This window comes from Pinus tabuliformis, chromosome 8 (genome assembly GCF_031772625.1).
Source record: "Pinus tabuliformis cultivar Carrire ecotype Pingquan chromosome 8, CPIR1, whole genome shotgun sequence".
Taxonomy (NCBI): Eukaryota; Viridiplantae; Streptophyta; class Pinopsida; order Pinales; family Pinaceae; genus Pinus; species Pinus tabuliformis.
This window is the reverse complement of record NC_142294.1, coordinates 1,069,213,223-1,069,236,666: the sequence shown is the minus strand read 5'-3', so window position 1 is coordinate 1,069,236,666 and position 23,444 is coordinate 1,069,213,223. Positions and strand designations below refer to the sequence as shown.

Sequence of the window (23,444 nt, the reverse complement as noted above, 5' to 3'; positions counted from 1 at the left end):
GTCACTCGTTAAGACTCAAGAGGGAGCTTGGATATATTCCTTTTATAGGAGTGAGTACATCCGCCCTAGTTGAGAGGGAGAGGTAGACACATCATCCTTGTCTTCACATTATGAAGAAAGAATGGAGGATTGGGTAAGCATCTGAGATTGATATCGATACTCTTTGAGGATGAGGTAGGGCATCCAATAGGTAAGAGTAGTTGAAGAGGAAATTCCATGAGGATGTGTAAATCCAAGATGGGAATGGTCATAAAAGGACATACCTTGTGAACATCTAGATGGGGTATGTGCCTTGAGAGACAATGATGAAGGTGTCTATAAATCATTTGTCTCCCTAACATTGTGCTTTAATCTAGTGGAGGGATAGAACTGTTAGTCAAGGCCTTGCTATATGACAATGCTGGTTGGTATGATGAGATGCACTAATATAAGCTGAAAAGATAGCTTATGAGATGACTTACCAATCCGACTCTTCTTATGAAAATTCTTCAATATGAAAATGTCCATGTACAATGTATGTTTTGTGAATACTTCCCTAGTTAAGAGGGAGTGTTGAAATATGTAACTAGGTTCGGTCTTCATAATGTCTTATGTACACCTGATTTTTGTATTTGATGTAAAAGAGAGAAAATTTATTATTATTATTTATATAACATGGGTTTCATGCTCTAGGTTAAATTGTTTTTAGGTCAGGAACCCATTGTGTGCTTCTAGGATTTGTCATAGAGTTAAAGAGTCATTGCCATATGTACTAAGGCACTATTGGGCATTTTGTATAAAATCAAAAGAATTAATTGTTAGTCAAGTGTCAAAAGTCTCTCTCCAAGACCAAGTCGGCTTGCAAGAAGATAAGTCGGCTTGCAAGAAGATAAGTCGGCCTACAAGAATGAAGTCGGCCTCATTAGGAGTATTCAACCCTCACATGGAAGGCTATATATACAAGGCACTTGACCTCATTAGAATATCATCTAAGAAGTTCGTAAAAGGACAAGAAAGAAACCTAAAGGGACAAACGAAAAGGAGGAAAACCAAAAGAAGAAAAGATCGAAGTTTTGAAGACTGTTTTGGGCTACATCCTCCCACACGTGCGAAGAAAATAGGGCACACTTTTGTTACAACAAGACCGAAATTGCATTCATCACATAAGCTTGAAGTTTGGGTTCAAAAGATCAAGTTTGGAAGTCGAGCTATTAAGGAAGAAGAAGCTCTCTAAGGGAAGGAAGAAGAAGACACATTTCACCATATTTCTATTGTTTTTCCACGATCTTGGTGTTTAGGATAGAATCTTAAATCGCTGGCGCTACCAAACCAAGAATCACAACGAAGCTACTTTACACAATGAAATATAAACAATAGTAAATCTACTAGTGCACAAAATATGCACAAGTTTTTGTACAATAACCCAATCTTTGTTATATTTATCAAACTGAATAATACAACAGTCTAGGGCTCTCGTACCAGGGATAATGACCCTCATACATCCATTGATACAAGATATAAAACTGGGGCTTGGTGTCAGTCCATCGACAATCAATCTCTTGAAAAATGTAACAAGGTTCGGTCTTCATAATGACGTGTAATTGTGATTTTATGTTATTGATGCAAACAAGAAAAATAAAATGATTATTGTAATGCTTGTCTCATGGGTTTCATGAGCAAGGAATTTTATTTTTAGGTAAGGATCCCATTGTGAGCCCTTAGGATTAGTCAAAAAGTCAAATTGAGTCAATGTCATGTATGAAGGACCCTTCTTGGGCATGTTATATATTTGTATGAGTCATTAAAAGAATAAAAAGGCCCTCCAAGACCAAGCTAAAGCATCTCCTTCAAGTCAACTTCAAGATGGAGTAATAGATCTACACCAAAGGACATGTCGTCTGACCCACAGTTCAAGTCGGTGTATTTGATAGGCAAACCACTACAGATAGGGCATCTCAGCCTCATTTCAGAGACAAAATTTTGGTAAAGAATAAGTCTGCAATAAAAGGTGTGAAAATCACTAAGAAAGGAGCCTCATCACTAGCGAAGAGGAGCAAAGGAAGAGTAAAGTCTTTAGCATAGTTTTTGGGTTTGTTTTGGGTTGAATCACTCCACACGTGCGAAGTATATATGCTGTTTGTTGTAGAAGAAGCCGAAGTACTGCAGTCCCATTTGAAGGTCAAGTCAAGGAGAAGACTAAGGAGTATCTCAAGCTGAGTTGTCAAGGAAGCAAACTCCACCAAGAGTGAGGATAATCAAGGGTCAAAGTTGGTCAACCTCATGTGCTAAGGGTTTCTAAATTAGGGCCGAAAAAGTTGTAGGTCTGAAGCAAAGAGAAAGGAAGTCGAATTCTGAAGGGTAGCCAAGAAGGAGGATGAAGCAAAGGTTCGACTATTGTTGACTCAAGCAAGAAGGATCTCATCAAGGAAGCTTCGTGTCTTGGTCTTGGAGTGGCAAATAGGTCAAGGGTCTTGGTCTTGGTATTCGTCAATTGAAGTCTTTATAAAAAGAAGAATTTGTTTGGGTTTTCCTCTTAAGTGGGAGAGGTTTTGGCCTTTGCTGATTGCATATATTTTGTGTCTCTTGTTTCTTTATTGTTTATGCATTGGTCGCTGTTTGATGAAGAAGAACACAATAATAATCTAAGATCCTAGTCTAAAGAAGTAAAAAGCATTCACAAGCAGTTATCATAAGTAGAGAAATCACCTAATCTTGATGTCCTAGATTTCTCAACACAATCTACCCTCAACAAGATACTCTGACCAATTCGCTGATGTAGCATGCAATCACAACTCCTCTCGGTTGTACCGTGTACCTGCCTGGTCCTTCGGCTCCCGATCTGTAGCATCTTCCTCTATCAATGCTCCAAGCCCATCTGGCCATTGAATATCGACTATCCAGTTTGCTCACTAGTTGTACCTTAGTCCATCAAGGGCACAACACATGGAGACTCTTGTCGAGTTGTTCACAACTTTCATCTGCCCACTGCTGATCCTCAACTACTCAGGGACTTTAACCCACAATAGTCTTCGTGTGTTGCTCCAATGAAGACTAACATAGGGCATGGAGGTCTGCCACCTATCGTTGCAAGATGCCCATCTCTCACAATGAACACAAGCTAGGAGGACTGCCCATCTTCTGCTATAGATGCCTTTCTCCACACGACACATCTAGGGCTGCTCAAAATGCTCCTGGATGATCAGACCCTTGAGCTCTTCTTTTGCCACTCTAGCAACCACCTTAGTCCATCAAGATGGTGCACATTGGGCTCCAACTTGGGCACTATCACGCAGCCCTCCAACATAACATAAATACCTAATCCACTGTCCACACTTGGTCCACTCTCATGCAGCCCTCCAACAGACCACGGATGACCAATCCTTGCTATAACATTTGCACTTTGGTTAGGGCATCCAACCACCTAGGAAACCCTTCCTCTTGGCTGCCAACAAACTTCACAAATTGTCCTCTTTTAGGACACCCATCCACCTGCATCATAACAACTACAACTTCACCAATACATACTTTTGTCTTAGGTTTGTTCAACTGCTGTAAGTTATGGTCCTGGTTAGGGCTGATGACACATTGCTTCAACTCCTCTTCCCCACACCAAAACCGCCTCAACTACCGCACCCTTGTTTCCCTTGCTTCTTGCTCTTCTTCTCTGCTTCCTTGGACTACTTCTCAGCCCCTAAACAACCCTCACGACTCCTTGTTCTGGGGATAGTAGGACCTGCGGCCTACTTTAGTTTGCTGTGTCCTCATGAACAGGGGTAAATACCATACAAAACCATCGTAGAAACATACCGGGACATCCCTTACTTCAAGTGGTTGCCACCTGCTCTTGATTCAGACCTGCAATAGACAAAATTACTCACACAATCTGCCCAAAAATGACCTCAAGGCTTGCGGCTATCCTATTGCAACATCTCGGCCCTGTTGTGGATGCAAACTCACCCCAAACAGTCCTCAAATTTCGTGCCTCATCCTCCTCTTGAGCACGGCCTATTTCAGAGATGTATTAGTGATGTTTGATGCACTTGGGATGTGTCTATGAGGTCTCACAAGGTCTTCTATTTATATGTTTCATGTGGGGTAAAATATCCCTCCAAAGGGCACCTCTAACACAAGGCCAACCTGCCTTCATGTCCCTCTTTGCCACCATAACATATAAAAATTAATATCTTCACTTGTGGACCTCGGATTTGGATGATTTTCGTTGCTTCCTGTTTCTCTTGAGGTCCTCCATCATCACAAATCAACACATGTCAAATTCTCTCCATGGTTTTGGCCCTAACATTGATGGGTACAAAACCCCAAGCTTGGGTTTCAAGCCCACAAAAGACTTTTGTGTGCCAACTCCTCCACAACCCTCAAGCCTAGGGTTTGGAGTACCTCCCAAGCTACAAATCTCAACACTCTCCCTTAGCGAGGGAGGTGCTTCCAACACTAGGAAGTCTCCATCAACATCTTTGGCGACACTAGCTCATTTGGCGTCCATCACTGCAACATACTCTGTAGAATGAACCTTGCAATCTCGGTAGTGCCTTTGCCTCATCTCATCTGAGCTTGAAGATCCCAAACCTCCATAGGGTTGTTCCTTCTGAAACTAGACTCCCTCAGAGCCTACATGATCTCCATTAGCTTAATCTTGCAAGCACTCATCCTCCTGGATCAAATACAACTCTTGTAAATCCTTCCAATCTTGGATATGCAATATCACAATCTTATGAAGACTCTAGCATGCCAATATCTAGTCTATCACATGAAGCAATCTCGATCAAACCAATCTCATCAATGCCAAAGCAATCCTCGAGCTATCCCAACGATCCATGGAAAATCAACAGAAGTCCACGATCAACAATCTGCCATACAACAAACTGTTGTTCATCAGGCTCTCCATCAATCCACCAAAACTCCCAGCCAATCTCGCTGCCAAGCCAGTCAAGACCACATCTCCATGTCTTCAGCTGAACTCTCTACTCCATGATCTAGACACCCACAACTCCCTCTGAGTTGCTTCATTGTGCACACTCTGATTAACTATCCCTCAAATTTGCTCAGACATGCTCTGATACCATGTTTTTCCATGATTTTGGTGTCTAGGATAGAATCTTAAATCACTGATGCTACTAAACCAAGGATCGCAACGAAGTTACTTTGCACAGCAGAATATAAACAACAATAAATTTACTAGTGCACAAAATATACACAAATTTTTAGACAGTTTTGTATAATAACCCAATCTTCGTTATATTAATCAAACTGAATAATACAACAGTCTAGGGCTCCCGTACTAGGGATAATGGCCCTCATACATCCACTGATAAAAGATTCAAAACTAGGGCTTGGTGTCAGTGCATCGACAACCAATCTACCCTCAATAAGATACTCTGACCAGCTGGTTGATGTAGCATGCAATCACAACTCCTCTTGGTCGTAACTTGTACCTGCTTGGTCCTTCGACTCCCGATCTGCAGCATCTGCCTCTATCAATGCTCCAAGTTCTTCTGGCCATTAAATCTTGGCTATCCAACCTACTCACTATTTGTGCCTTAGTCCATCAAGGGCACAACACATTGAGACTCTTGTCGAGTTGTTCACAATCCATTTGTGAACAACTCTCATCTGCCCACTGCTGCTCCTTAGCTACTCAGGGACTTTAGCCCACAATAGTCTTCCTATGCTGCTCCAATGAAGACTAACACAGGGCATGGAAGGATGCCACCTATTTCTGCAAGATGCCCATCTCTCATAATGAACACAGGCTAGGAGGACTACCCATCTTCTGATGTAGATGCCCATCTCCACACGACACATCTAGGGCTACTCAAAATGCTCCTGGCTAATCAGACCCTAGAGCTTTTCTTCTGCCACTCTAGAAACCACTTTAGTCCAGCAAGATGGTGCACACTGGGCTCCAATTTGGGCACTATCACGCTGCCCTCCAACATACCATAAATGCCTAATCCACTATCCACACTTGGTCCACTCTCACGCTGCCCTCCAACAAACCACGAATGACCAATCCTTGTTGTAGCATCTGCACTTTGGTTAGGGCATCCATCCACCTAGGAAACCCTTCCTCTTGGCTGCCAACAGACTTAACAAATTGCCTTCTTCTAGGACATCCATCCACCTGCATCATAACAACTACAACTTCACAAATACATACCTTTGTCTTGGGTCTATTCAACTGCTGTAGGTTATGGTCCTAGTTAGGACTGATGACACACTGCTTCAGCTCCTCTTCCCTCCACCAAAGCCTCCTCAACTACTGCGGCCTTGTTTCCCTTGCTTCTTGCTCTTCATCACTGCTGCCTTGGACTAGTTCTCAACCCCTAAACAACCCTCACGACTCCCTGTTCTATGTACTGCCTAGGCTACAACCTACTTTTGTTTGCTACGTGGGCTACGACCTCATGAACAGGGGTAAATTCCATAGAAAACCATCCTAGAAACAGACCAGAACATACCTTACTTCAAGTGGCTGCCTCCTGCTCTTGATTCAGACCTGGAATAGACAAAATTACTCACACAATTTGCCCAGAAATGACCTCAAGGCTTGTAGCTGTCCTATTGCAGCATCTCGACCCTGTTGTGGATGCAAACTCACCCCAAACAGTCCTCAAATTCTACGCCCTATCCTCCTCTTGAGCTCGACCTATCTTAGAGATGTATTAGTCATGTTTGATGCACTTGGGATGTGTCTATGAGGTCTCACAAGGTCTTCTATTTATATGTTTCTTGTGGGGATTGAACAACCCTCCAAAGGGCACCTCTAACACAAGGTCGACTTGCCTTCATGTCTCTCTCTTCCCACCATAGCATATAAAAATCAATATCTTCACTTGTAGACCTTGGATTTGGATGATTTTCGTTGCATCCTGTTTCTCTCGGGGTCCTCTATCATCACAAATCAACACATGTGAAATTCTCTCCATGGTTTTGGCCCCAGCATCGATGGCTACAAAACCCCAAGCTTGGGTTTGAAGCCCAGAAAAGACTTTTGTGTGCCAACTCCTCAACAACCCTCAAGCTTAGGGTTTGGAGTACCTCCCAAGCGACAAATCTCAACAATTTCACCCACACGTGTGAGCTAGTGTTTCTGCAGTACAACAAAAAATTGCAAGTTTGAACTTGTGATCAGAAGAGAAGTTGCAACAGTTTTGGAGAAGCTTGACTTAGGTTGACTTTGTGAAAGAGAAATTCATCTACAAGAAAGTTGCCTTGGTCTTGGAGGGGTCTTTTTCTTGGGTCTAAGGTCTTGGAATTCGTTCTTTGAAGATTCTATAAGAAGAGAAGAATTCTTGTGGGTTTTCCTCTCTAGGAGAGGTTTTGGCCCTGGCTAGCTGTTTGATGATAAGAACACTATAATAATCAAGAGAAGAAGAAGCTAATTACAAGTACATAAAGCTAAAGTAAGAGAACATAACAAGCAATTATCAAGTATAGAGAAATAACCCTAAGCTAGCTGCCCTTGATTTCTTGACACCACTGACTCTCATATTTATTTTGTCTTCTCTTTATGTCTCTTTTCAACGCCCCCTCATTAGATGGCTAGATTAGGATCATATTTCCCGAGATGATGAGTAGTTTAGTGGTGGCGTTTCTTCAGGAGTTAAGCAGTTCTATGATAGTTGGGTATTCATAAACCTTTCCACATTTGTATTGAGTTAGGTTGTTACAAACCCTCTCTCTCTTCTTCTAGCTATGACCGACTTTACATTGAGTTTGGTATGTTCACTCACTTTTCTTTCTTGTACTTGTGCCACTTTTCAACACTTTCATATTAGTTGACAAGATTAATATTTCTCATCTCCAAATGATAGGTAGCTGAGTGGTGGCATTTCCTTACGACTTGAGCAATTTTATGATGATGATTGGGTTTTCATATAATCATCCATTCTTGTATTGAGTTGGGTCATTTCATACCTACTCTTTTTATATTTCACCTATAAGTGTATCTCTGTTGATCTGGGTATGCCTAGTTCTTTTGTACTTTATCATCCTTCATGTCCCCATGTTGAGATTATGGGGATTGTTGAAATGATGGAAACCTTTACTCGTGGTCATTTATGGTTAGTGCCCTCATTACTTGTTTGACTAGGTTATGGCTTAAGAGTTGACCTAGTCAACATTAGTTTACATTACTTTAGGTGACCAAGGTTATCCTAAGCATTTATGTGGGCCCATAACCCTCTCATGGCAGGAGATCTCCACCTCATGAGTTTCATATAAATACATAACTTATGCCTTGTTACCCATCAAAAGTGGGTGGCCCCATAAGAAAAAAATTCTCCTTGATATCTCTTCAGCCGGCAACCAGCAGCCCCTGACAGCCACCAGTGTAGTCAATACATTATGCCTTTTGATCTTCGCTCCCTACATCAGTCTTATCTCCCCTCGCCCATCTGTCGAGACTCGAGAGCATATGTTAGAAGTTGGGAAATCCAACCCAAAAGGTATGCTTTTCATTGTGCAGTCGGGTGCTTATGCTTCTTTTTCCTTGGGCATGGATTGTTGGGTGACTTGGAAGAAAGAAGGGATTTGACGTGGTTTTGTTCCTGTTGACTGCTCAAGTGTCAACTACCCCTTGAGCAGGAGTATATTTTTTAGCTTTCCACCATCTGCAGAAAGTAAAAAAATTTCAGACTTCATTATCATCAAACAATTTCTTGTCATCATGTTGTAATCCAAATTCTGTAGCCCTGTGGGTCATGATGTAAAAATGATTCTAGTATGTTGAATATAAAGCCGTGTAACACATCTAGGTAGCTTAAGATTTTTGCTCGAGATATTTCACTCTAGGGAGTTTTTTTTCTTAGCTCATTATTTGTGTTTTTCAACACTTACAATCGGTTAAGTTCTTCTCCCAAATATACCCCAAAGCTAGTGTGAGGCTTGATGGTGAAGTCTTAGGTGAGTCCCAGTGTATAGAGTAGATGTAAAATGCCATACTAGATCATGTCTAAAGTTTCGCAAAATTTGGTTATGTCTAGAGGTCAATTTTTAATTGTCAAAATCCCCCCGTTGATTGGGATTTTTATGTAGTATTTGATGTAAAGATATAAAAAGTGACGTCTATAAAAATTGTAGGGGGTATGAGTACTTAAAATTACACCTCAACACCTCAACTTTTTATCTAGACACACCTTGAGAGTGGAAAAATATGTTTTTACCCCTCTAGAGCTATATTTTCTATTTTCTGACAAAAAATGGGAAAATAATTAGCCGAAAATTGGTTAGAAATTAAAATGGAAGAAAAATCTAATTCTCTCCAAGTGAAAAATATTTAAAAAAGGATGTGGACTTTCCCAAGAAAGGAATCAAGTAAAAATTTGTTGAATCTCCACAAATCAAGCAAGGAAAAGTCCCACAAAAAATTCGTTGGTCCAAAAAAGGAATTGATTTCCTAGAAATATCAATTTTTTAATGAGATGGTTCAAGTTGGTTAAGTTGAATGAGAAATTTTAGAGGAGGGAAAATTGAGATAAGTATTTTTGGGTCCAGGATCAAATTTTTGGGTCAATCCAGCTCCATCTTTAAGGGAGATCAAATTTTTTCCTCAAGATCAGCGCAGGCATCAAGGGACGAGATTATTTTGACATGGATCAAGCCCTCAACTAGCCGTTTTCTTTTGGGATCAAGGCAAATTTGTGCAATTCGTTAGACCTAACCGTTTTCACTTGGAGAGGGATCTAGATCTCTCATTTTTTCTATAAATTGAGCTCTTAACTCTCATTGTAATCATGAAAAATTTCCAGCTCATGGCTCTGGAAGCTCTGCTGGTTTATGTACTCTATTTTTCTAAATAATAAAGGAAGTATTTGGGTATATTTTCATGGTGGTCTTCCTCTTCAGATTTCTATGGTAAAATTTCTTTGAATTTGTTCTTAATGTTCTACTTGTAATAATATTTTGTTATTTCACATACCAATTTGTGGATCTACTATTTGTACAAGTATCTTGCATTAGTATTTGAGTTTAGAGAAACGCTGTAGAAGTAGCTCCTTTGCAAGCCGAAATAACAAGAAAAAGAAGTCAAGTCAAGTGAAGTAGAAAGGAGGCAAATTGGTCTATCTTCTAGCCACATGTGAACTAGGGTTATTGAAGACCGAAATTGGAGAACTAGGACAACAAGCCGAAATTCTGAAGAAGGGCCGAAATTTGAGGTTGTGACACAAGTTTAACAAGCATTGTCATCATCATCAAGGAATCAATGTGATCTCCCTTTGAGCCAAGGATCACTTTTGAAGAAAGACATCTTCACCAAGAAGACATCTTCTATTATCTACTTCATCATCAAAATCAAGAAGGCATAAAGTTGAAGATTTCATCATCAGGAGTATCTTCACTTGACAAGTAAGTATTTTTATATCTATATTTGAATATGTCAAAATGACTTCATATTAGTATTTTTATATCTATATTTGAATATGTCAAAATGACTTCATATTGCAAAGAGAGCAACAAATTGGATGGGTCGTCAAACTTTCATGCATTGAAGAAAAGGATAGATTTGATCCTCATAGAAAATGAAGTTGTTGGTCATTCAAGGGTTTAATTGTCGAACCTCCAAAAGAAGAAGCTTAAGCTCTATAAAATGAAGATATCAAAAGAAGAAGGAATAGCCTCATACTTTATAAGGGTGTCAGAAATAAGAGACCAACTCTAGGAGTTAGGAGAAATAATGTTTGACAAGGAATTGACTACCATAGTGCTCAATGCACGACCAAAGGAATGGGGCAACTTTGTTAATCTAGGTTGTCATTGATGTCAATATGGAATTGATGAAGATGGCAAATATTCTTGTAATACATGAATAACCCTTTCATGGTGTTACACCAACAGAACACTAGGAAAACCCTAAGCATGAAGATGATGCATATTCCCTAGCTACAGGACAAAATCCCTAAGTATTTATACCTTATGTTCTTGATCTATACCTAATGCACATATCTCTTCACTAGTGCACATATCTCTGAAAGGTCCCTAAGAAACCTAATTCTGATATCCTAACCCTAACCTATGCATAATAGGAACCTTAGGTCTTTGTTGAATATACCGTAAGAGAGCAGCCCTATTACGTTTTAGAAGATGAATGTATATGTTGACACTTGGATTAGGGAGCTGGAACTCCTCTTGAAAGCAGGCCTCAACACACTCACCTTGGGCATGTCGTATACCTGTAGGCTTTAGTATGCTTTGAGAGGAAGAGATATGTTGTCAACAGTAATCACAGAATGCAGTCAATAATTATCTGTGCTTGAATCCTCTACTCCCTAAAGGAAATACGTATGCCTTAAGGAATGTTGGAAATTTAAATTTTATGTCTGCAATTATTGCTGCCCCAAAGAAAAAAATTAAAACAAAATTTAAATACGCAGGTTATTCTACAGAGATTTAAGTCAACCCTCATGTTGACTCTCTCTCCAATAGTCGTGTCCTTTTAGATATGGTAAATTACTATAAATATAAACCACAGTTCCTCAATTTTGATAAGAAAAAATTCGGTGCAAAATACAGAGAATATAATGCAGCAAGAAGTTCACAACTCGTGAACTATAGGAGGCCGAGAAGAAGTGTTTAAGGGTAAATCTGAATTGGGTAATCTGAAGAACACCTCCATACCTCTTTATTATATTTGTAGCAGAGATCTTTCGGTGGGATAACAATCTCTCTCGGTCCTGACAGAAGTACAAACCTACAAGTAGCATATATATATATATATATATCCGTGGATCAGTAAAATTGAAGCTAGGACTGTGGATAATATACAACAGTGGGGGCTCAGAAGAGCGTGAAGGGTCAGATTTGTACAGACCTGTGGTTGAACTACAAGAGCTCAGATAGTTGGCTTATTGCAGACCTTGTTGGTAACTTGGAGCTCAGATTTATTGAAAGCTCAGGACTACACGTTGCCTCAGTACTACGGTGCTATAATCTCAAGAACAATGATAAACTTCAAAAAGTGCAGTGTAATCTTCTTTGAACAGTTGGTGCAGTGTGGTGCTAACTCTTCTTGGGAAGTGTGAGGACAGAACAGTGGTGTAGTGTGGTGCAAGGATTGTCATTGCTGAAGTCTTGGTGCAGCATGGTGCGTTGGACAGTGGTGTAGTGTGGTGCAAGGATTGTCATTGTTGAAGTCTTGGTGCATTGGACAGTGGTGTTGTGTGGTGCAAGGATTATCATTGCTGAAGTCTTGGTGCAACATGGTGCATTGGGCAGTGTGATAGTTTGAACAGTGGTCTGGTGCAGTGTGGTGCAAGGACATTTGTAAAGAAGAATTGTCACAATATAGTGCTGAAGTCTTGGTGCAACAGTGGTCCAGTAGTCTTGAGATAATCTGGTGTTGAAATATTGGTGCAGTGCAAAAGTCATGGTGCAAACTTTGGTGCAGACCTTTGGAGGTAACTTGAAGTAATCTTTGGGACTAACCTTGGACCAGATTTGAAGAAGGTGTAGAACTATTATTAGAGCTAGTGCAGAACTTGGTGCAGTTCATTGAAGACACATTGAAGTGTTGTATTGAAGATCATAATGCAGTGTTGATGTCATGATGAGGTAACTTGAAGAGATTGATTGGGTATTATGAAGAACAATGGTGACACTTTCTGTATGACAAGGTTGTCATTGATGACGTGACGTGGAGACTAAGTGAAGGGATAATTGAAGATTGATAGGGCTTGGTGAAGAAGACTTTGGGAGTCGTGAAACCAAACATATCTTGACAAAGCGAAGCTATAGGATTGGTGTCCTTGGAGTTGGTGCTCCTAAACTCAAGGTTGGTGCCTTGGATAAGATAAGGTCGAAGCCCTAGAGGTCGAAGCCTCACTAAAGTCCAAGTAGGTGCTTGGCACATCCCAGGTTGGAGCCTGGGTGTCTTCATCAAGGGTTGGAGCCCTACCTATATTGTACTTGATTCATTGTAAAGATTATATTAATAAAAACATTTATTTCTATTGTTCATTTTGTGTTCTAAATATAAGTAATCTAACTGGTAAAAAGTGACAATTGAAAAGAAATACTGATTCACCCCCCTCTTAGTATTTCCAATAATTTGTATCAGAGCTAGTCCCTTCACCCAAAGCCTAACAACTTGAAGGTTGATCATTAGAACACAAATAGCGAAGCCAAGGAAGAAAGTCTCCAATCCACCTAAAGATGTGTCTTCCTCAACCACCGAAATTGAAGTCAATCAATTTGTGAAGGCTCCATTGTTCAATGGAAACTTTGATATATGGGAAGCAAGAATGAGGAATTTCTTAAAGACTCAAGGCGTTGAAGTCTGGAAATCGGTGATTGTTGATAGCATGATGGATGGAGAATCCAAGGAACATAATACAAGAGCAATGAAAGCAATCTTGAATGGGCTCTTTGATTCTATGAAGGCCAATTTTGAAAAATGTTCGTTAGCAAAAGGCGTATGGGATAAACTTCATGATCTTCACTCAAAAGGAGCGTTGACAATGATCTCTAGTCAAGAAAATGATGGAAAACAAGAAGGAAATCCAGAGCCCATCAAGGAAGGTGAGGATAAGAGTGATAACATCAAGGCTAAAGAAAACCTAGAAGATCAAGAGAATGAAAAAGATTTTGAGGAAGATCTCCTCACTAAACTTATGGCTACCATGGAAGAGATTAACAATTTGGAAAAGGAAAATGAGGAACTTAAGAAGAAAGCGCAAGTTGGTTACCAGGACAAGACAAGGAAGGAATTTGACCTTGTCAAGCTTCAAGTACAAGAAAGAGATGAGGAGCTCACCAATATGAAGGAAGAATTTCATCAAAACAAGAGAAAGCATCATGAAGAAGTCATATCCATGAAAAATCAATTGGATAAGGCAAAGAAAAGGGAAGAAACTTTGTCAAGCCACCTTGAACAAACTTGAAGCAGAGATTGGTCAATACAAGGAAGAGGTCTCCTCTCTTAGATCTCAACTAGAAGAAGCAAGGAATCAAGCACAGGGAGCTGAGAAGGTGATGGAAGCTTGGACATTCATAGAAGGACAAGTTGATGAAGCAGAAAAGGAAAGAAGTACCATGATATGCCAACTAGAAGAAAAGGATGATGACATCACCAAGTTAAAATCAGAAATCACTTCTCTTGAGGTCCAATCATGTGAAGCAACCAAGATGATGGAAGAAATGAAGAAACAACTAGTTATGAAAGATGAAGATTGTGAAAAGTTGAAAGGAGAAATTGTCTTTCTTAAAAAGGAAGTTGACTTGCTGAATAAGAACTTGAAAAGCTCTGAAACCCTAGATGACATCTTAAGTCATCAAAGGTCTCCCCTTGATAAATCAGGTCTTGGCTATGAAGGTGAATCCTCAAGCAAGAATGATAATGCTTCAAATAGCAAGGATGTGAGGAAGCCAAAAAGAAATGTTCATGCTCCCAGTTCTAGGAAAGGCAAGAGTCAAGTTGACATTGGAAGAAATCCTACTCCAAGACGAAATGCAAATGGTGTCAAGGATGCAAGAAGTAATAGTTATCATCAAAGGATCCCAAGGCAAAAAAACCTCAGAAGTACAACAAGGAAACCTTCTTCTCCTAGGTACCAAAGTATATTTATTGGTTATTGCTATTCTTGTACAAACTTTGGGCACATGGCAAAAGATTGTAGGGCATATCACAAAGACATATTTAATGGTCCCCATCAATCTTCAAGAAGCAATTTTGCAAGAAGTCACAAATTCTTATTCATGAACAACATAGAGTGCTTCAAGTGTCATAACGTTGGACATATGGCACGTGATTGTAACTTGACTTGGGCCCCTACACAAGCTAGAACCGTGCCAGAGAAAAAAGTTACACAAGTATGGAGAAGGAAGCAAATTGAATCCAGAAGTCTCTTGAACACTCCAACCAACAACACATGTTGTTGATGAAGTTATCTTTGATATTCCTAGTATTTGATGGGGAGACTCTGCCAAAAGGAAGACCATGCATATAGTTAGGGGGAGCTTATGATGATTAAGCATTCTTGCAAAAGCTATCCATGAATGGGCCCTATGAAATCCTTGATGAGCCACATGGACAATCATCCTTTGATAGATCGTCTCTTGGGAGCATTTCCATTAAAGAACATGATCCCTTATTCATCCATGAACTACTATTGAAGATCTCTTCTACTTGATCACTAAGCAGGTAATCTTTCATGAGGTAGAGGAGGTTGTGCAAACAGGGGGAGTTGGTTCATCACATAAAGGAATGTAAGCACATCTATCATGAACCACATTGCCAGAAAGAAGAGCACCGTGACAGGGGGAGTAACATACCTATGAAGAACTACTATTTGTGAAGAAAAGACGCGGCATGACAGGGGGAGTATTTGGGCATCTCGTTTGCCATTGATGTCAAAGGGGGAGATTGTTAATCTAGGTTGTCATTGATGTCAATATGTAATTGATGAAGATGGCAAATATTCTTGTAATACATGAATAACCCTTTCATGGCGTTACCCTCACAGAACCTTAGGAAAACCCTAAGCATGAAGATGATGCATATTCCCTAGCTACATGACAAAATCCCTAAGTATTTATACCTTATGTTCTTGATCTATACCTAATGCACATATCTATTAACTAGTGCACATATTCTTAAAAATCCCTAAGAAACCTAATTCTGGTTTCCTAACCCTAACCTATGCATAATAGGAACCTTAGGTCTTTGTTGAATATAACGTAAGAGAGCAACCCTATTATGTGTTAGAAGATGAATGTATATGTTGACACTTGGATTAGGGAGCTGGAACTCCTCCTGAAAGCAGGCCTCAACTCATTCACCCTGGGCATGTCGTATACTTGTAGGCTTTAGTATGCTTTGAGAGGAAGAGATATGTTGTCAACAGTAATCACAGAATGCAGTCTTTAATTATCTGTGCTTGAATCCTCTACTCCCTAAAAGGAAATACGTATGCCTTAAGGAATGTTGGAAATTTAAATTGTATGTCTGCAATTATTGCTGCCCCAAAGAAAAAAATTAAAACAAAATTTAAATACGCAGGTTATTCTACAGAGATTTAAGTCGACCCTCATGTCGGCTCTTTCTCCAATAGTCATGTCCTTTCACATATGGTAAATTACCATAAATATAAACCACGGTTCCTCCGTTTTGATAAGAAAAAACTTGGTGCAAAATATGGAGAATATAATGCAGCAAGAAGTTCTCAACTTGTGAACTATAGGAGGCCGAAAAGAAGTGTTTAAGGGTAAATCTGAATTAGGTAATCTGAAGAACACCTCTGTACCTCTTTATTATATTTGCAGCAGAGATCTTTCGGTGGCATAACAGTCTCTCTCAGTCTTGACAGAAGTATAAACCTACAAGTAGCATATATATATATCCATGGATCAGTAAAATTGAAGCTAGGACTGTGGATAATATACAACAGTGAGGGCTCAGAAGTGCGTAAAGGGTCAGATTTGTACAGACCCGTGGTTGAACTACACGAGCTTAGACAGTTGGCTTATTGCATACCTTGTTCGTAACTTGGAGCTCATATCTATTGAAAGCTTAGGACTACACCTTGCCTCAGTACCACGATGTTATAATCTCAAGAACAATGATAAACTTCAAAAAGTGCAGTGTGATCTTCTTTGAACAGTTGGTGCAGACTTGGTGCACTGTGGTGCTAACTCTTCTTGGGAAGTGTGAAGACAAAACAGTGGTGTAGTGTGGTGCAAGGATTGTCATTGCTGAAGTCTTGGTGCAACATGGTGTGTTGGACAGTGGTGTAGTGTGGTGCAAGGATTGTCATTGCTGAAGTCTTGGTGCAACATGGTGCATTGGACAGTGGTGTAGTGTGGTGCAAGGATTATCATCGCTGAAGTCTTGGTGCAACATGGTGCATTGGGCAGTGTGATAGTTTGAACAGTGGTCTGGTGCAGTGTGGTGCAAGGACATTTGTAAAGAGAATTATCACAATCTAGTGTTGAAGCCTTGGTGCAGCAGTGGTCCAGTGGTCGTGGGATAATCTGGTGTTGAAATATTGGTGCAGTGCAAAAGTCATGGTGCAAACTTTGGAGCAGACCTTTGGTGGTAACTTGAAGTAATCTTTGGGACTAACCTTGGACCAGATTTGAAGAAGGTACAAAACTATTATTAGAGCTGGTGCATAACTTGTTGCAGTTCATTGAAGACACATTGAAGTGTTGTATTGAAGATCATAATGTAGCGTTGATGTCATGATGAGGTAACTTGAAGAGATTGATTGGGTATTATGAAGAACAGTGGTGACACTTTCTATATGACAAGGTTGTCATTGATGACGTGACGTGGAGACTAAGTGAAGGGATAACTGAAGATTGACAGGGCTCGGTGAAGAAGACTTTGGGAGTCGTGAAACCAAACATATCTTGACAAAGCGAAGCTATAGGATTGGTGTCCTTGGAGTTGGTGCTCCTAAACTCATGGTTGGTGCCTTGGATAAGGTCGAAGCCCTAGAGGTTGGAGCCTCACTAAAGTCCAAGTAGGTGCTTGGCACATCCTAGGTTGGAGCCTGGGTGTCTTCATCAAGGGTTGGAGCCCTACCTATATTGTACTTTATTCTTTGTAAAGATTATATTAATATAAGCATTTATTTCTATTGTTCATTTTGTGTTCTAAATATAAGTGATCTAACTGGTAAAAAGTAAAAATTGAAAAGAAATACTGATTCACCCCCTCAGTATTTCCAACAAACTTCACATCAAGCATCTATGGGAAGAAAGAAGCTACTCCATTCAATGAATTATGGTCATTGTGCAAAATCGAAGAAACCAGGGTGAAGGCAAAAATCAATGTAGGATCAAGCTAGCAAGCTCAAGCGTTTGTTGCCATGGCTAGAAGAAAAGTGAAGTTTGGGAAGCTTTTTCCTCAGAAAAAAGAAGAAGAACATGTCGAAGGTTCAATGCTATGGCTGTCATGAATATGGGCACTACAAGAGATATTGTCCAAAGCTCAAGAAGGACAACAACAAAAGAGGAAGGGAAGAAGCCCATATCACTGAAGAAGTGGAAGAAGCTGAAAAGAAGAAATCCAAGGAGGAAGTAAAAGATCTCTACTATGATTGAGATAGTCTTCCTCACCTAGTTCTTTTCAAGTTTTTTGTTGTAAAGTATAACTATCATGGTAGGAATCATTAGAAGCATGATAGGATGCATCATGTTAGGAGATGGCATCATAGAAGCATACGATTGAAAGCAAGAGCTCGTGACATCATCATAAAGAAGCATGAAAGATAGCTGAAATAGAAGTCTATCACTGTCACCTATAGAAGCATGTAGCTCTTGGTAACCTCATTGGAAGCATAAGTAGTACTTATGGGAAAAGGAAAGTCATCTGGTATAGATCTCATCATACATCATTCAAAAAGGCGCATTTGCAGGATGAGGATGATCAAGATCCTTCACTGGAAGCTTCATCGGAAGGTTCACCTACTGGAAGAAGCAAGTGTCTTGCCGAGAATTCCACCTTGCATGGGATTCATGGAATGATGGTATGCTGTCAAAAGAAGTGAAGCAGGTCAAGGTGATTGAAGTTCCTTCAATAAAGGAGGCTGCTAAAGGAAGTCTAGATGACCAAAAGGAAGAGATGAGGTATGTATGCTTGTATTTGATAAAATTGATCGTTGTCATATAGTTGCAGATAACATGGATAAATGCTCCACCTCATGAGCATGATCAAGAGAAAGGAATCTCCTCCTTTGGAAGGATGCATAAAGGCATGGTTTGCATGTTGACTAGATGAAATTAGCATAGTAAGTCCTCATATGGAATATGAGGTGGTTGATAAAAATGAGCTATGAATGGAAGTTCCTAAGAAGAAATATGTGAATAAAGTAAAGAGAGATCGCGAAAGATGAAACTATTGTCACATAGAAAAAGAAACCGACATCTGATAACTAGAAGAATTGACCGTGACATCTCCATGGAAAAGGTATGAAGACTCCAAAGAAGTCTAGAAAGGAAGATGACCCTTGACATTTAATATCTTTTTGGAGATGTGTCAATATGAATGCAAGATGTTGATACAACAAGCAAATGTCATGATGTAAGACCATCACAAAGGTAATTTGATGTTCATTTTTTATTTTTGAACAATATCTAGATGGGCTAATGCAAGGCTACCAAAGGAAGAGTTGTAGATGTCATCTACAACTGATACTCATGTGGTGGGATGATAAGATCCTGAAGAAAACATGATGTGGAGAAGGTAGTTGTATGAAGGAAAGCCAGATATGGATTAGTGAATCACTTTTTGATGAAAGAAAGGATGACATGACTGACATGATTCATGAATGAAAGTGATGGATGGCCAATGCCCTACGAAGAAGTCCCAAAAGATGTAGGCTCCATAACAAAGAAGAAATTCATGACATCGAAAGAGGGAATCCTACAAATAAGTAGTTGTCCCATGATCTCCACCTAGAGAGCTGCTAGAAGCAAGTCCCTAGTTAAGGGGAGGCTTGGTCAAGTCCCTGGTTAAGAGGGAGCTTGGGTACATTCCTTTTATAGGAATGGGTGCATTCCTTCATTGGAATGGGTATATCCTCCCTAGTTGAGAGGGAGAGGTAGACACATCATTCTTGTCTTCACTTGGGAAGAAAGAATGGAGGATTGGGTAAGCATATGGCATCCGATACTCTTTGAGGATGTGGTAGGGCATCCAAGATAAGAGTAGTCGTAGAGGACCGATATTCTTTGAGGATTGGGAATCCAAGATAAAAATAGTCTTGGTGGAACCAGTGTAGATAATATCGGCGAAATATCGCCGAATAGCGTAAATATCGCAATATTTTCGGCGAGCCGAAATATCGCTGAGAAAATATCATGACATTTCGGCAAAATATCGCGCGACGATATAAAATATCGTCGGGCATGTTTTTCCGCGGCTACAAAAAGGAAAAACTTGTTTTTTTTCTTCATTTCTGTTTCTGAGTGTTGGAGAAGGAAGGGAAAGAGTTTTGTGGTGCTTGTCAAGGAGGGTTTGAAGATCAAACAACGATATCACCACCAATTAAGATTTTTTTGTGGATCAAAGATTGAAGAATAGTGAAACAAATTTCATTTCTTCCATTAACAAGTATGTTCTTAAAAGCCCCTATGTTAATGATTTTTTCATAGATTTAGGGTTATGCTTGCTTGCCGCTTTGCCTACCAACATTTTGTTTTTTTGTTTTTTTCCATTTGCTATGATTTTCATGCCCATGAACCAATGCAAGGGTTTTCTCCATATTTGGACAGCAAGCTTCATTTTTTTTTCAACTTTCTTATGCACCCTCTTATTGCCATTTTTCGTTCACATTGCAAAATGCAAATAATGTAGTAATTTTTTTTGAATGAGGTGGTTATTACTTATTATTTTTTCATTTTGTGTTGGGGGGTTTAATGCCAATTTTTTGGTTTTTTTGTGCCCTAGGTTTGAATTAGTTCACTACAAATGTCAAATATGCCAAAAGCCTTGGACCCATTTTGGGAGTATGGGGAGGCTATTGGTGGGGCAAATCAGGGATATATATCATGCAACTTGTGTGGGACCAAGATGTCAGGAGGGGTTACACGATTGAAATACCATCTAGCTAGACTCTCTGCATATGATGCAGATGTAATGCTTTGTATGGTTTCTAGCAGTGTTGATAATATCGGTATCGGGAAAATATCGGCGAGGGTCCGGAAAATATCTTATCGGAAATATCGGCGAAAATATCGGCAAATATCGGCAAGCATAAAAAATGCATAATATATTCATTTTTTTTCAGATTTCTAAACATATAAAGCAATAACAACATGAACTAAACACATTGGCACATAAATATGAAGAAAACACTGATATATATGATGTCAAATAGAAATGATACATCAAACTTCAAAGGCGATACCAAATCCTGCTGATCCCTGATAGTGATAAATTGATAATTGTCCAATCAAGGACTCAAACAAAAATTAAAATAACATCACATATCCTGCTGATCCCTGATAGTGATAATTGTCCAATCAAGGACTCAAACAAAACAACATCACATATATAAAAGTTTAAAAGTATTTCATCATCATGAGTTATAAACTTATATGTAGCAAAAGTTGCAAAACAAATAAAACTAGCAGCTATCTATCTGAGACCATTGGCCTCTCCCTAGCAGCTTTCTTTCTGTCTTGTTCAGCAATTGCTTCACGAGCTTTTTGTATAACCTCTGCACTAGAAACCATACAAGGCATCACATCTGTTGCATCATATGCAGAGAGTTTAGCCAGATGGTATTTCAATCGTGTAATCCCTCCTGACATCTTGGTCCCACACAAGTTGCATGATATATATGCCTGATTTGCCCCACCAACAGCCTCCCCATACTCCCAAAATGGGTCCAAGGCTTTTGGCATATTTGACATTTGTAGTGAACTAATTCAAACCTAGGGCACAAAAAAAACAAAAAATTGGCATTAAATGAGTATAACTATACAGTGCCCAGCAAACACTCAAGAAACTATTTTAATTTTTAAAGCAACATCTTCATGTTCAGAATTTAAACAACAAAAGCAAGCATAAAAAATGCATAATATATTCATTTTTTTCAGATTTTTAAACATATAAAGCAATAACAACATGAAATAAAGTTTAAAGTTTAAACACATTGGCACATAAATATGAAGAAAACACTGATATATATGATGTCAAATAGAAATGATATATCAAAGGCGATACCAAATCGTGCTAATCCCTGATAATTGTCCATTCAAGGACTCAAATGTGGAGAACCAATACAAAATAACATCACATATAATAATAAAAGTATCTCATCATCATGAGTTACATGTAGCATAACAAATAAAACTAGCAGCTATCTATCTACTGCCCTCTCCCCCTTTTACGGGAAAACATGATGGGCTGTTTGTCAGGCCTGCCCCTAGTAGTAGAAGGCCCTGACACTGCCTCTGCACCTAATGTCAAATAATGAGTGATAGGCATGGAGCTATGCTCTCCTATATCTATAGCAAATGGTGTTGATGCTGATGCTCCCGCAGTGTCCTCCTCCAGCTCCTCCTGCTCCTCCTCTAAGTGCTGCTGCTCCTCTGACTCCGAGTCCTCCTCTTGCTGCCCCTGCTCTAATGGATCATCTGCCACTGGCTCCTCCAACCATGAAGGTGACTCCTCCAATATGGGCTCCTGAGACTCCACCCTCCACGGAGACAATACATCAATATTGTCTAAGGAAATGGCATCTGGATCCACTGGTGATTCTATTTGCCTCACTCGAAGTCGGATGTTGTAATGCACATACACCAAATCGTTGAGGCGTGCGAACTCCAACCTGTAAGAGTGTCAAAAAAAGTAATGAGTCTTGACTCTTGACTCTTGACACTTGAAGGTCATAAATTAAAAATTAAAAATTACAATAAGTGTAATTGCTCAACTGAAGGCTTGAGTTCAAAGTTATACCTGTTGCGCTTTTTGGCGTGTATTTTCTCAAATACACTCCAATTGCGCTCACACCCTGAAGAGCTACATGTTTGACTCAAGATTCGTATAGCCAAATTTTGCAAATTTGGTACCCTTGCACCATAGCTTCGCCACCAAAGATCTACAACAAAATAATGAAATAAAAAATTCAAAAACTTAAAAGTTAAAAGTTAAAAGTTAAAACATAATTAAATTCAAATTTCTAATTTCTAATGAGTGATGACTTGTCACTTACGTGGCATGAAGAGGTCCCTTCCCTTAATGGCATCATCAAAGCCAAATAGGCCAACACAATCCTGATAACTATGTATCTCGCGGATGATTTTGCGACGAAGCTCAGAATCAGGTACCATCCTCTCAATACAGGAATGGAGCCCTTCCATCACCTCGCCATCAAAACGAAAATTGCATTTGTATGCAAATGCAGGGTTGAGGAAGAGTGCTGCTGCATGAATGGGTCGATGAAGCATCCCTGTCCACCGATTATCGATCACATCCCATAACATCATCTGCCTATTAAGGCCAGCAGAACCCTTGTCTGCATAATAGGAACGAATGGCCTCCTTGGCCCTATCCATGCCCTCATACAAATAAGGCATTGCAGGCTTCTCTCCATCCACCAATCTAAGAACCTTTACTATAGGTTCGCTAACTGCACATGCTTCTTGTACTCCACGCCAAAATGTCTCAGAGTACACCATTTTTGCAATGGCACTCCCATCAGGTCTCTTGCTGTATCTACAAGCATGCCAATCATCAGACACAAACATTTGCTTCAACTCGTACTGACATCGAAGCAAAGACTGAAGAGTAATAAAGGTTGTGGCAAAACGTGTGATGGCAGGACGCCGCAACTCCTTGTTTTTAGTGTACCTCCTCATAAGGCTAAGAACAAAAGCATGGTTATAAATAAACTTGGGGATGCTCCTAGCCATATCAACTGCCTCCTTGATGAAGGAGAGTTTCCCCATATCCTCAAGCAACAAATCAAGACAATGCGCTGCACATGGAGTCCAGAACA

General features: G+C 39.7%; 2 protein-coding genes across 2 annotated transcripts in view; one reads left to right on the top strand and one right to left on the bottom strand.

The window, feature by feature from the left end:
* The window catches only part of LOC149239026 (transferring glycosyl group transferase), a 107,412-nt gene that overhangs the window by 49,067 nt on the left and 34,901 nt on the right, over positions 1-23,444 (top strand). The window lies entirely within an intron of this gene.
* LOC149239027 (uncharacterized) lies at positions 20,769-23,193 on the bottom strand. The gene is made up of 2 exons (XM_089461009.1): positions 22,403-23,193; positions 20,769-22,274 (listed from the first exon to the last, which is right to left on the bottom strand). The coding sequence occupies exon 1, from the start codon at positions 23,191-23,193 to the stop codon at positions 22,651-22,653; it is 543 nt and encodes a 180-aa protein (XP_089317135.1). The 3' UTR covers positions 20,769-22,274; positions 22,403-22,650.

Bases quoted from the DNA above. Each gene is read 5' to 3' on its own strand.
- LOC149239027 (XM_089461009.1), bottom strand. From the start codon at position 23,193: ATGTTTGTGTCTGATGATTGGCATGCTTGTAGATACAGCAAGAGACCT.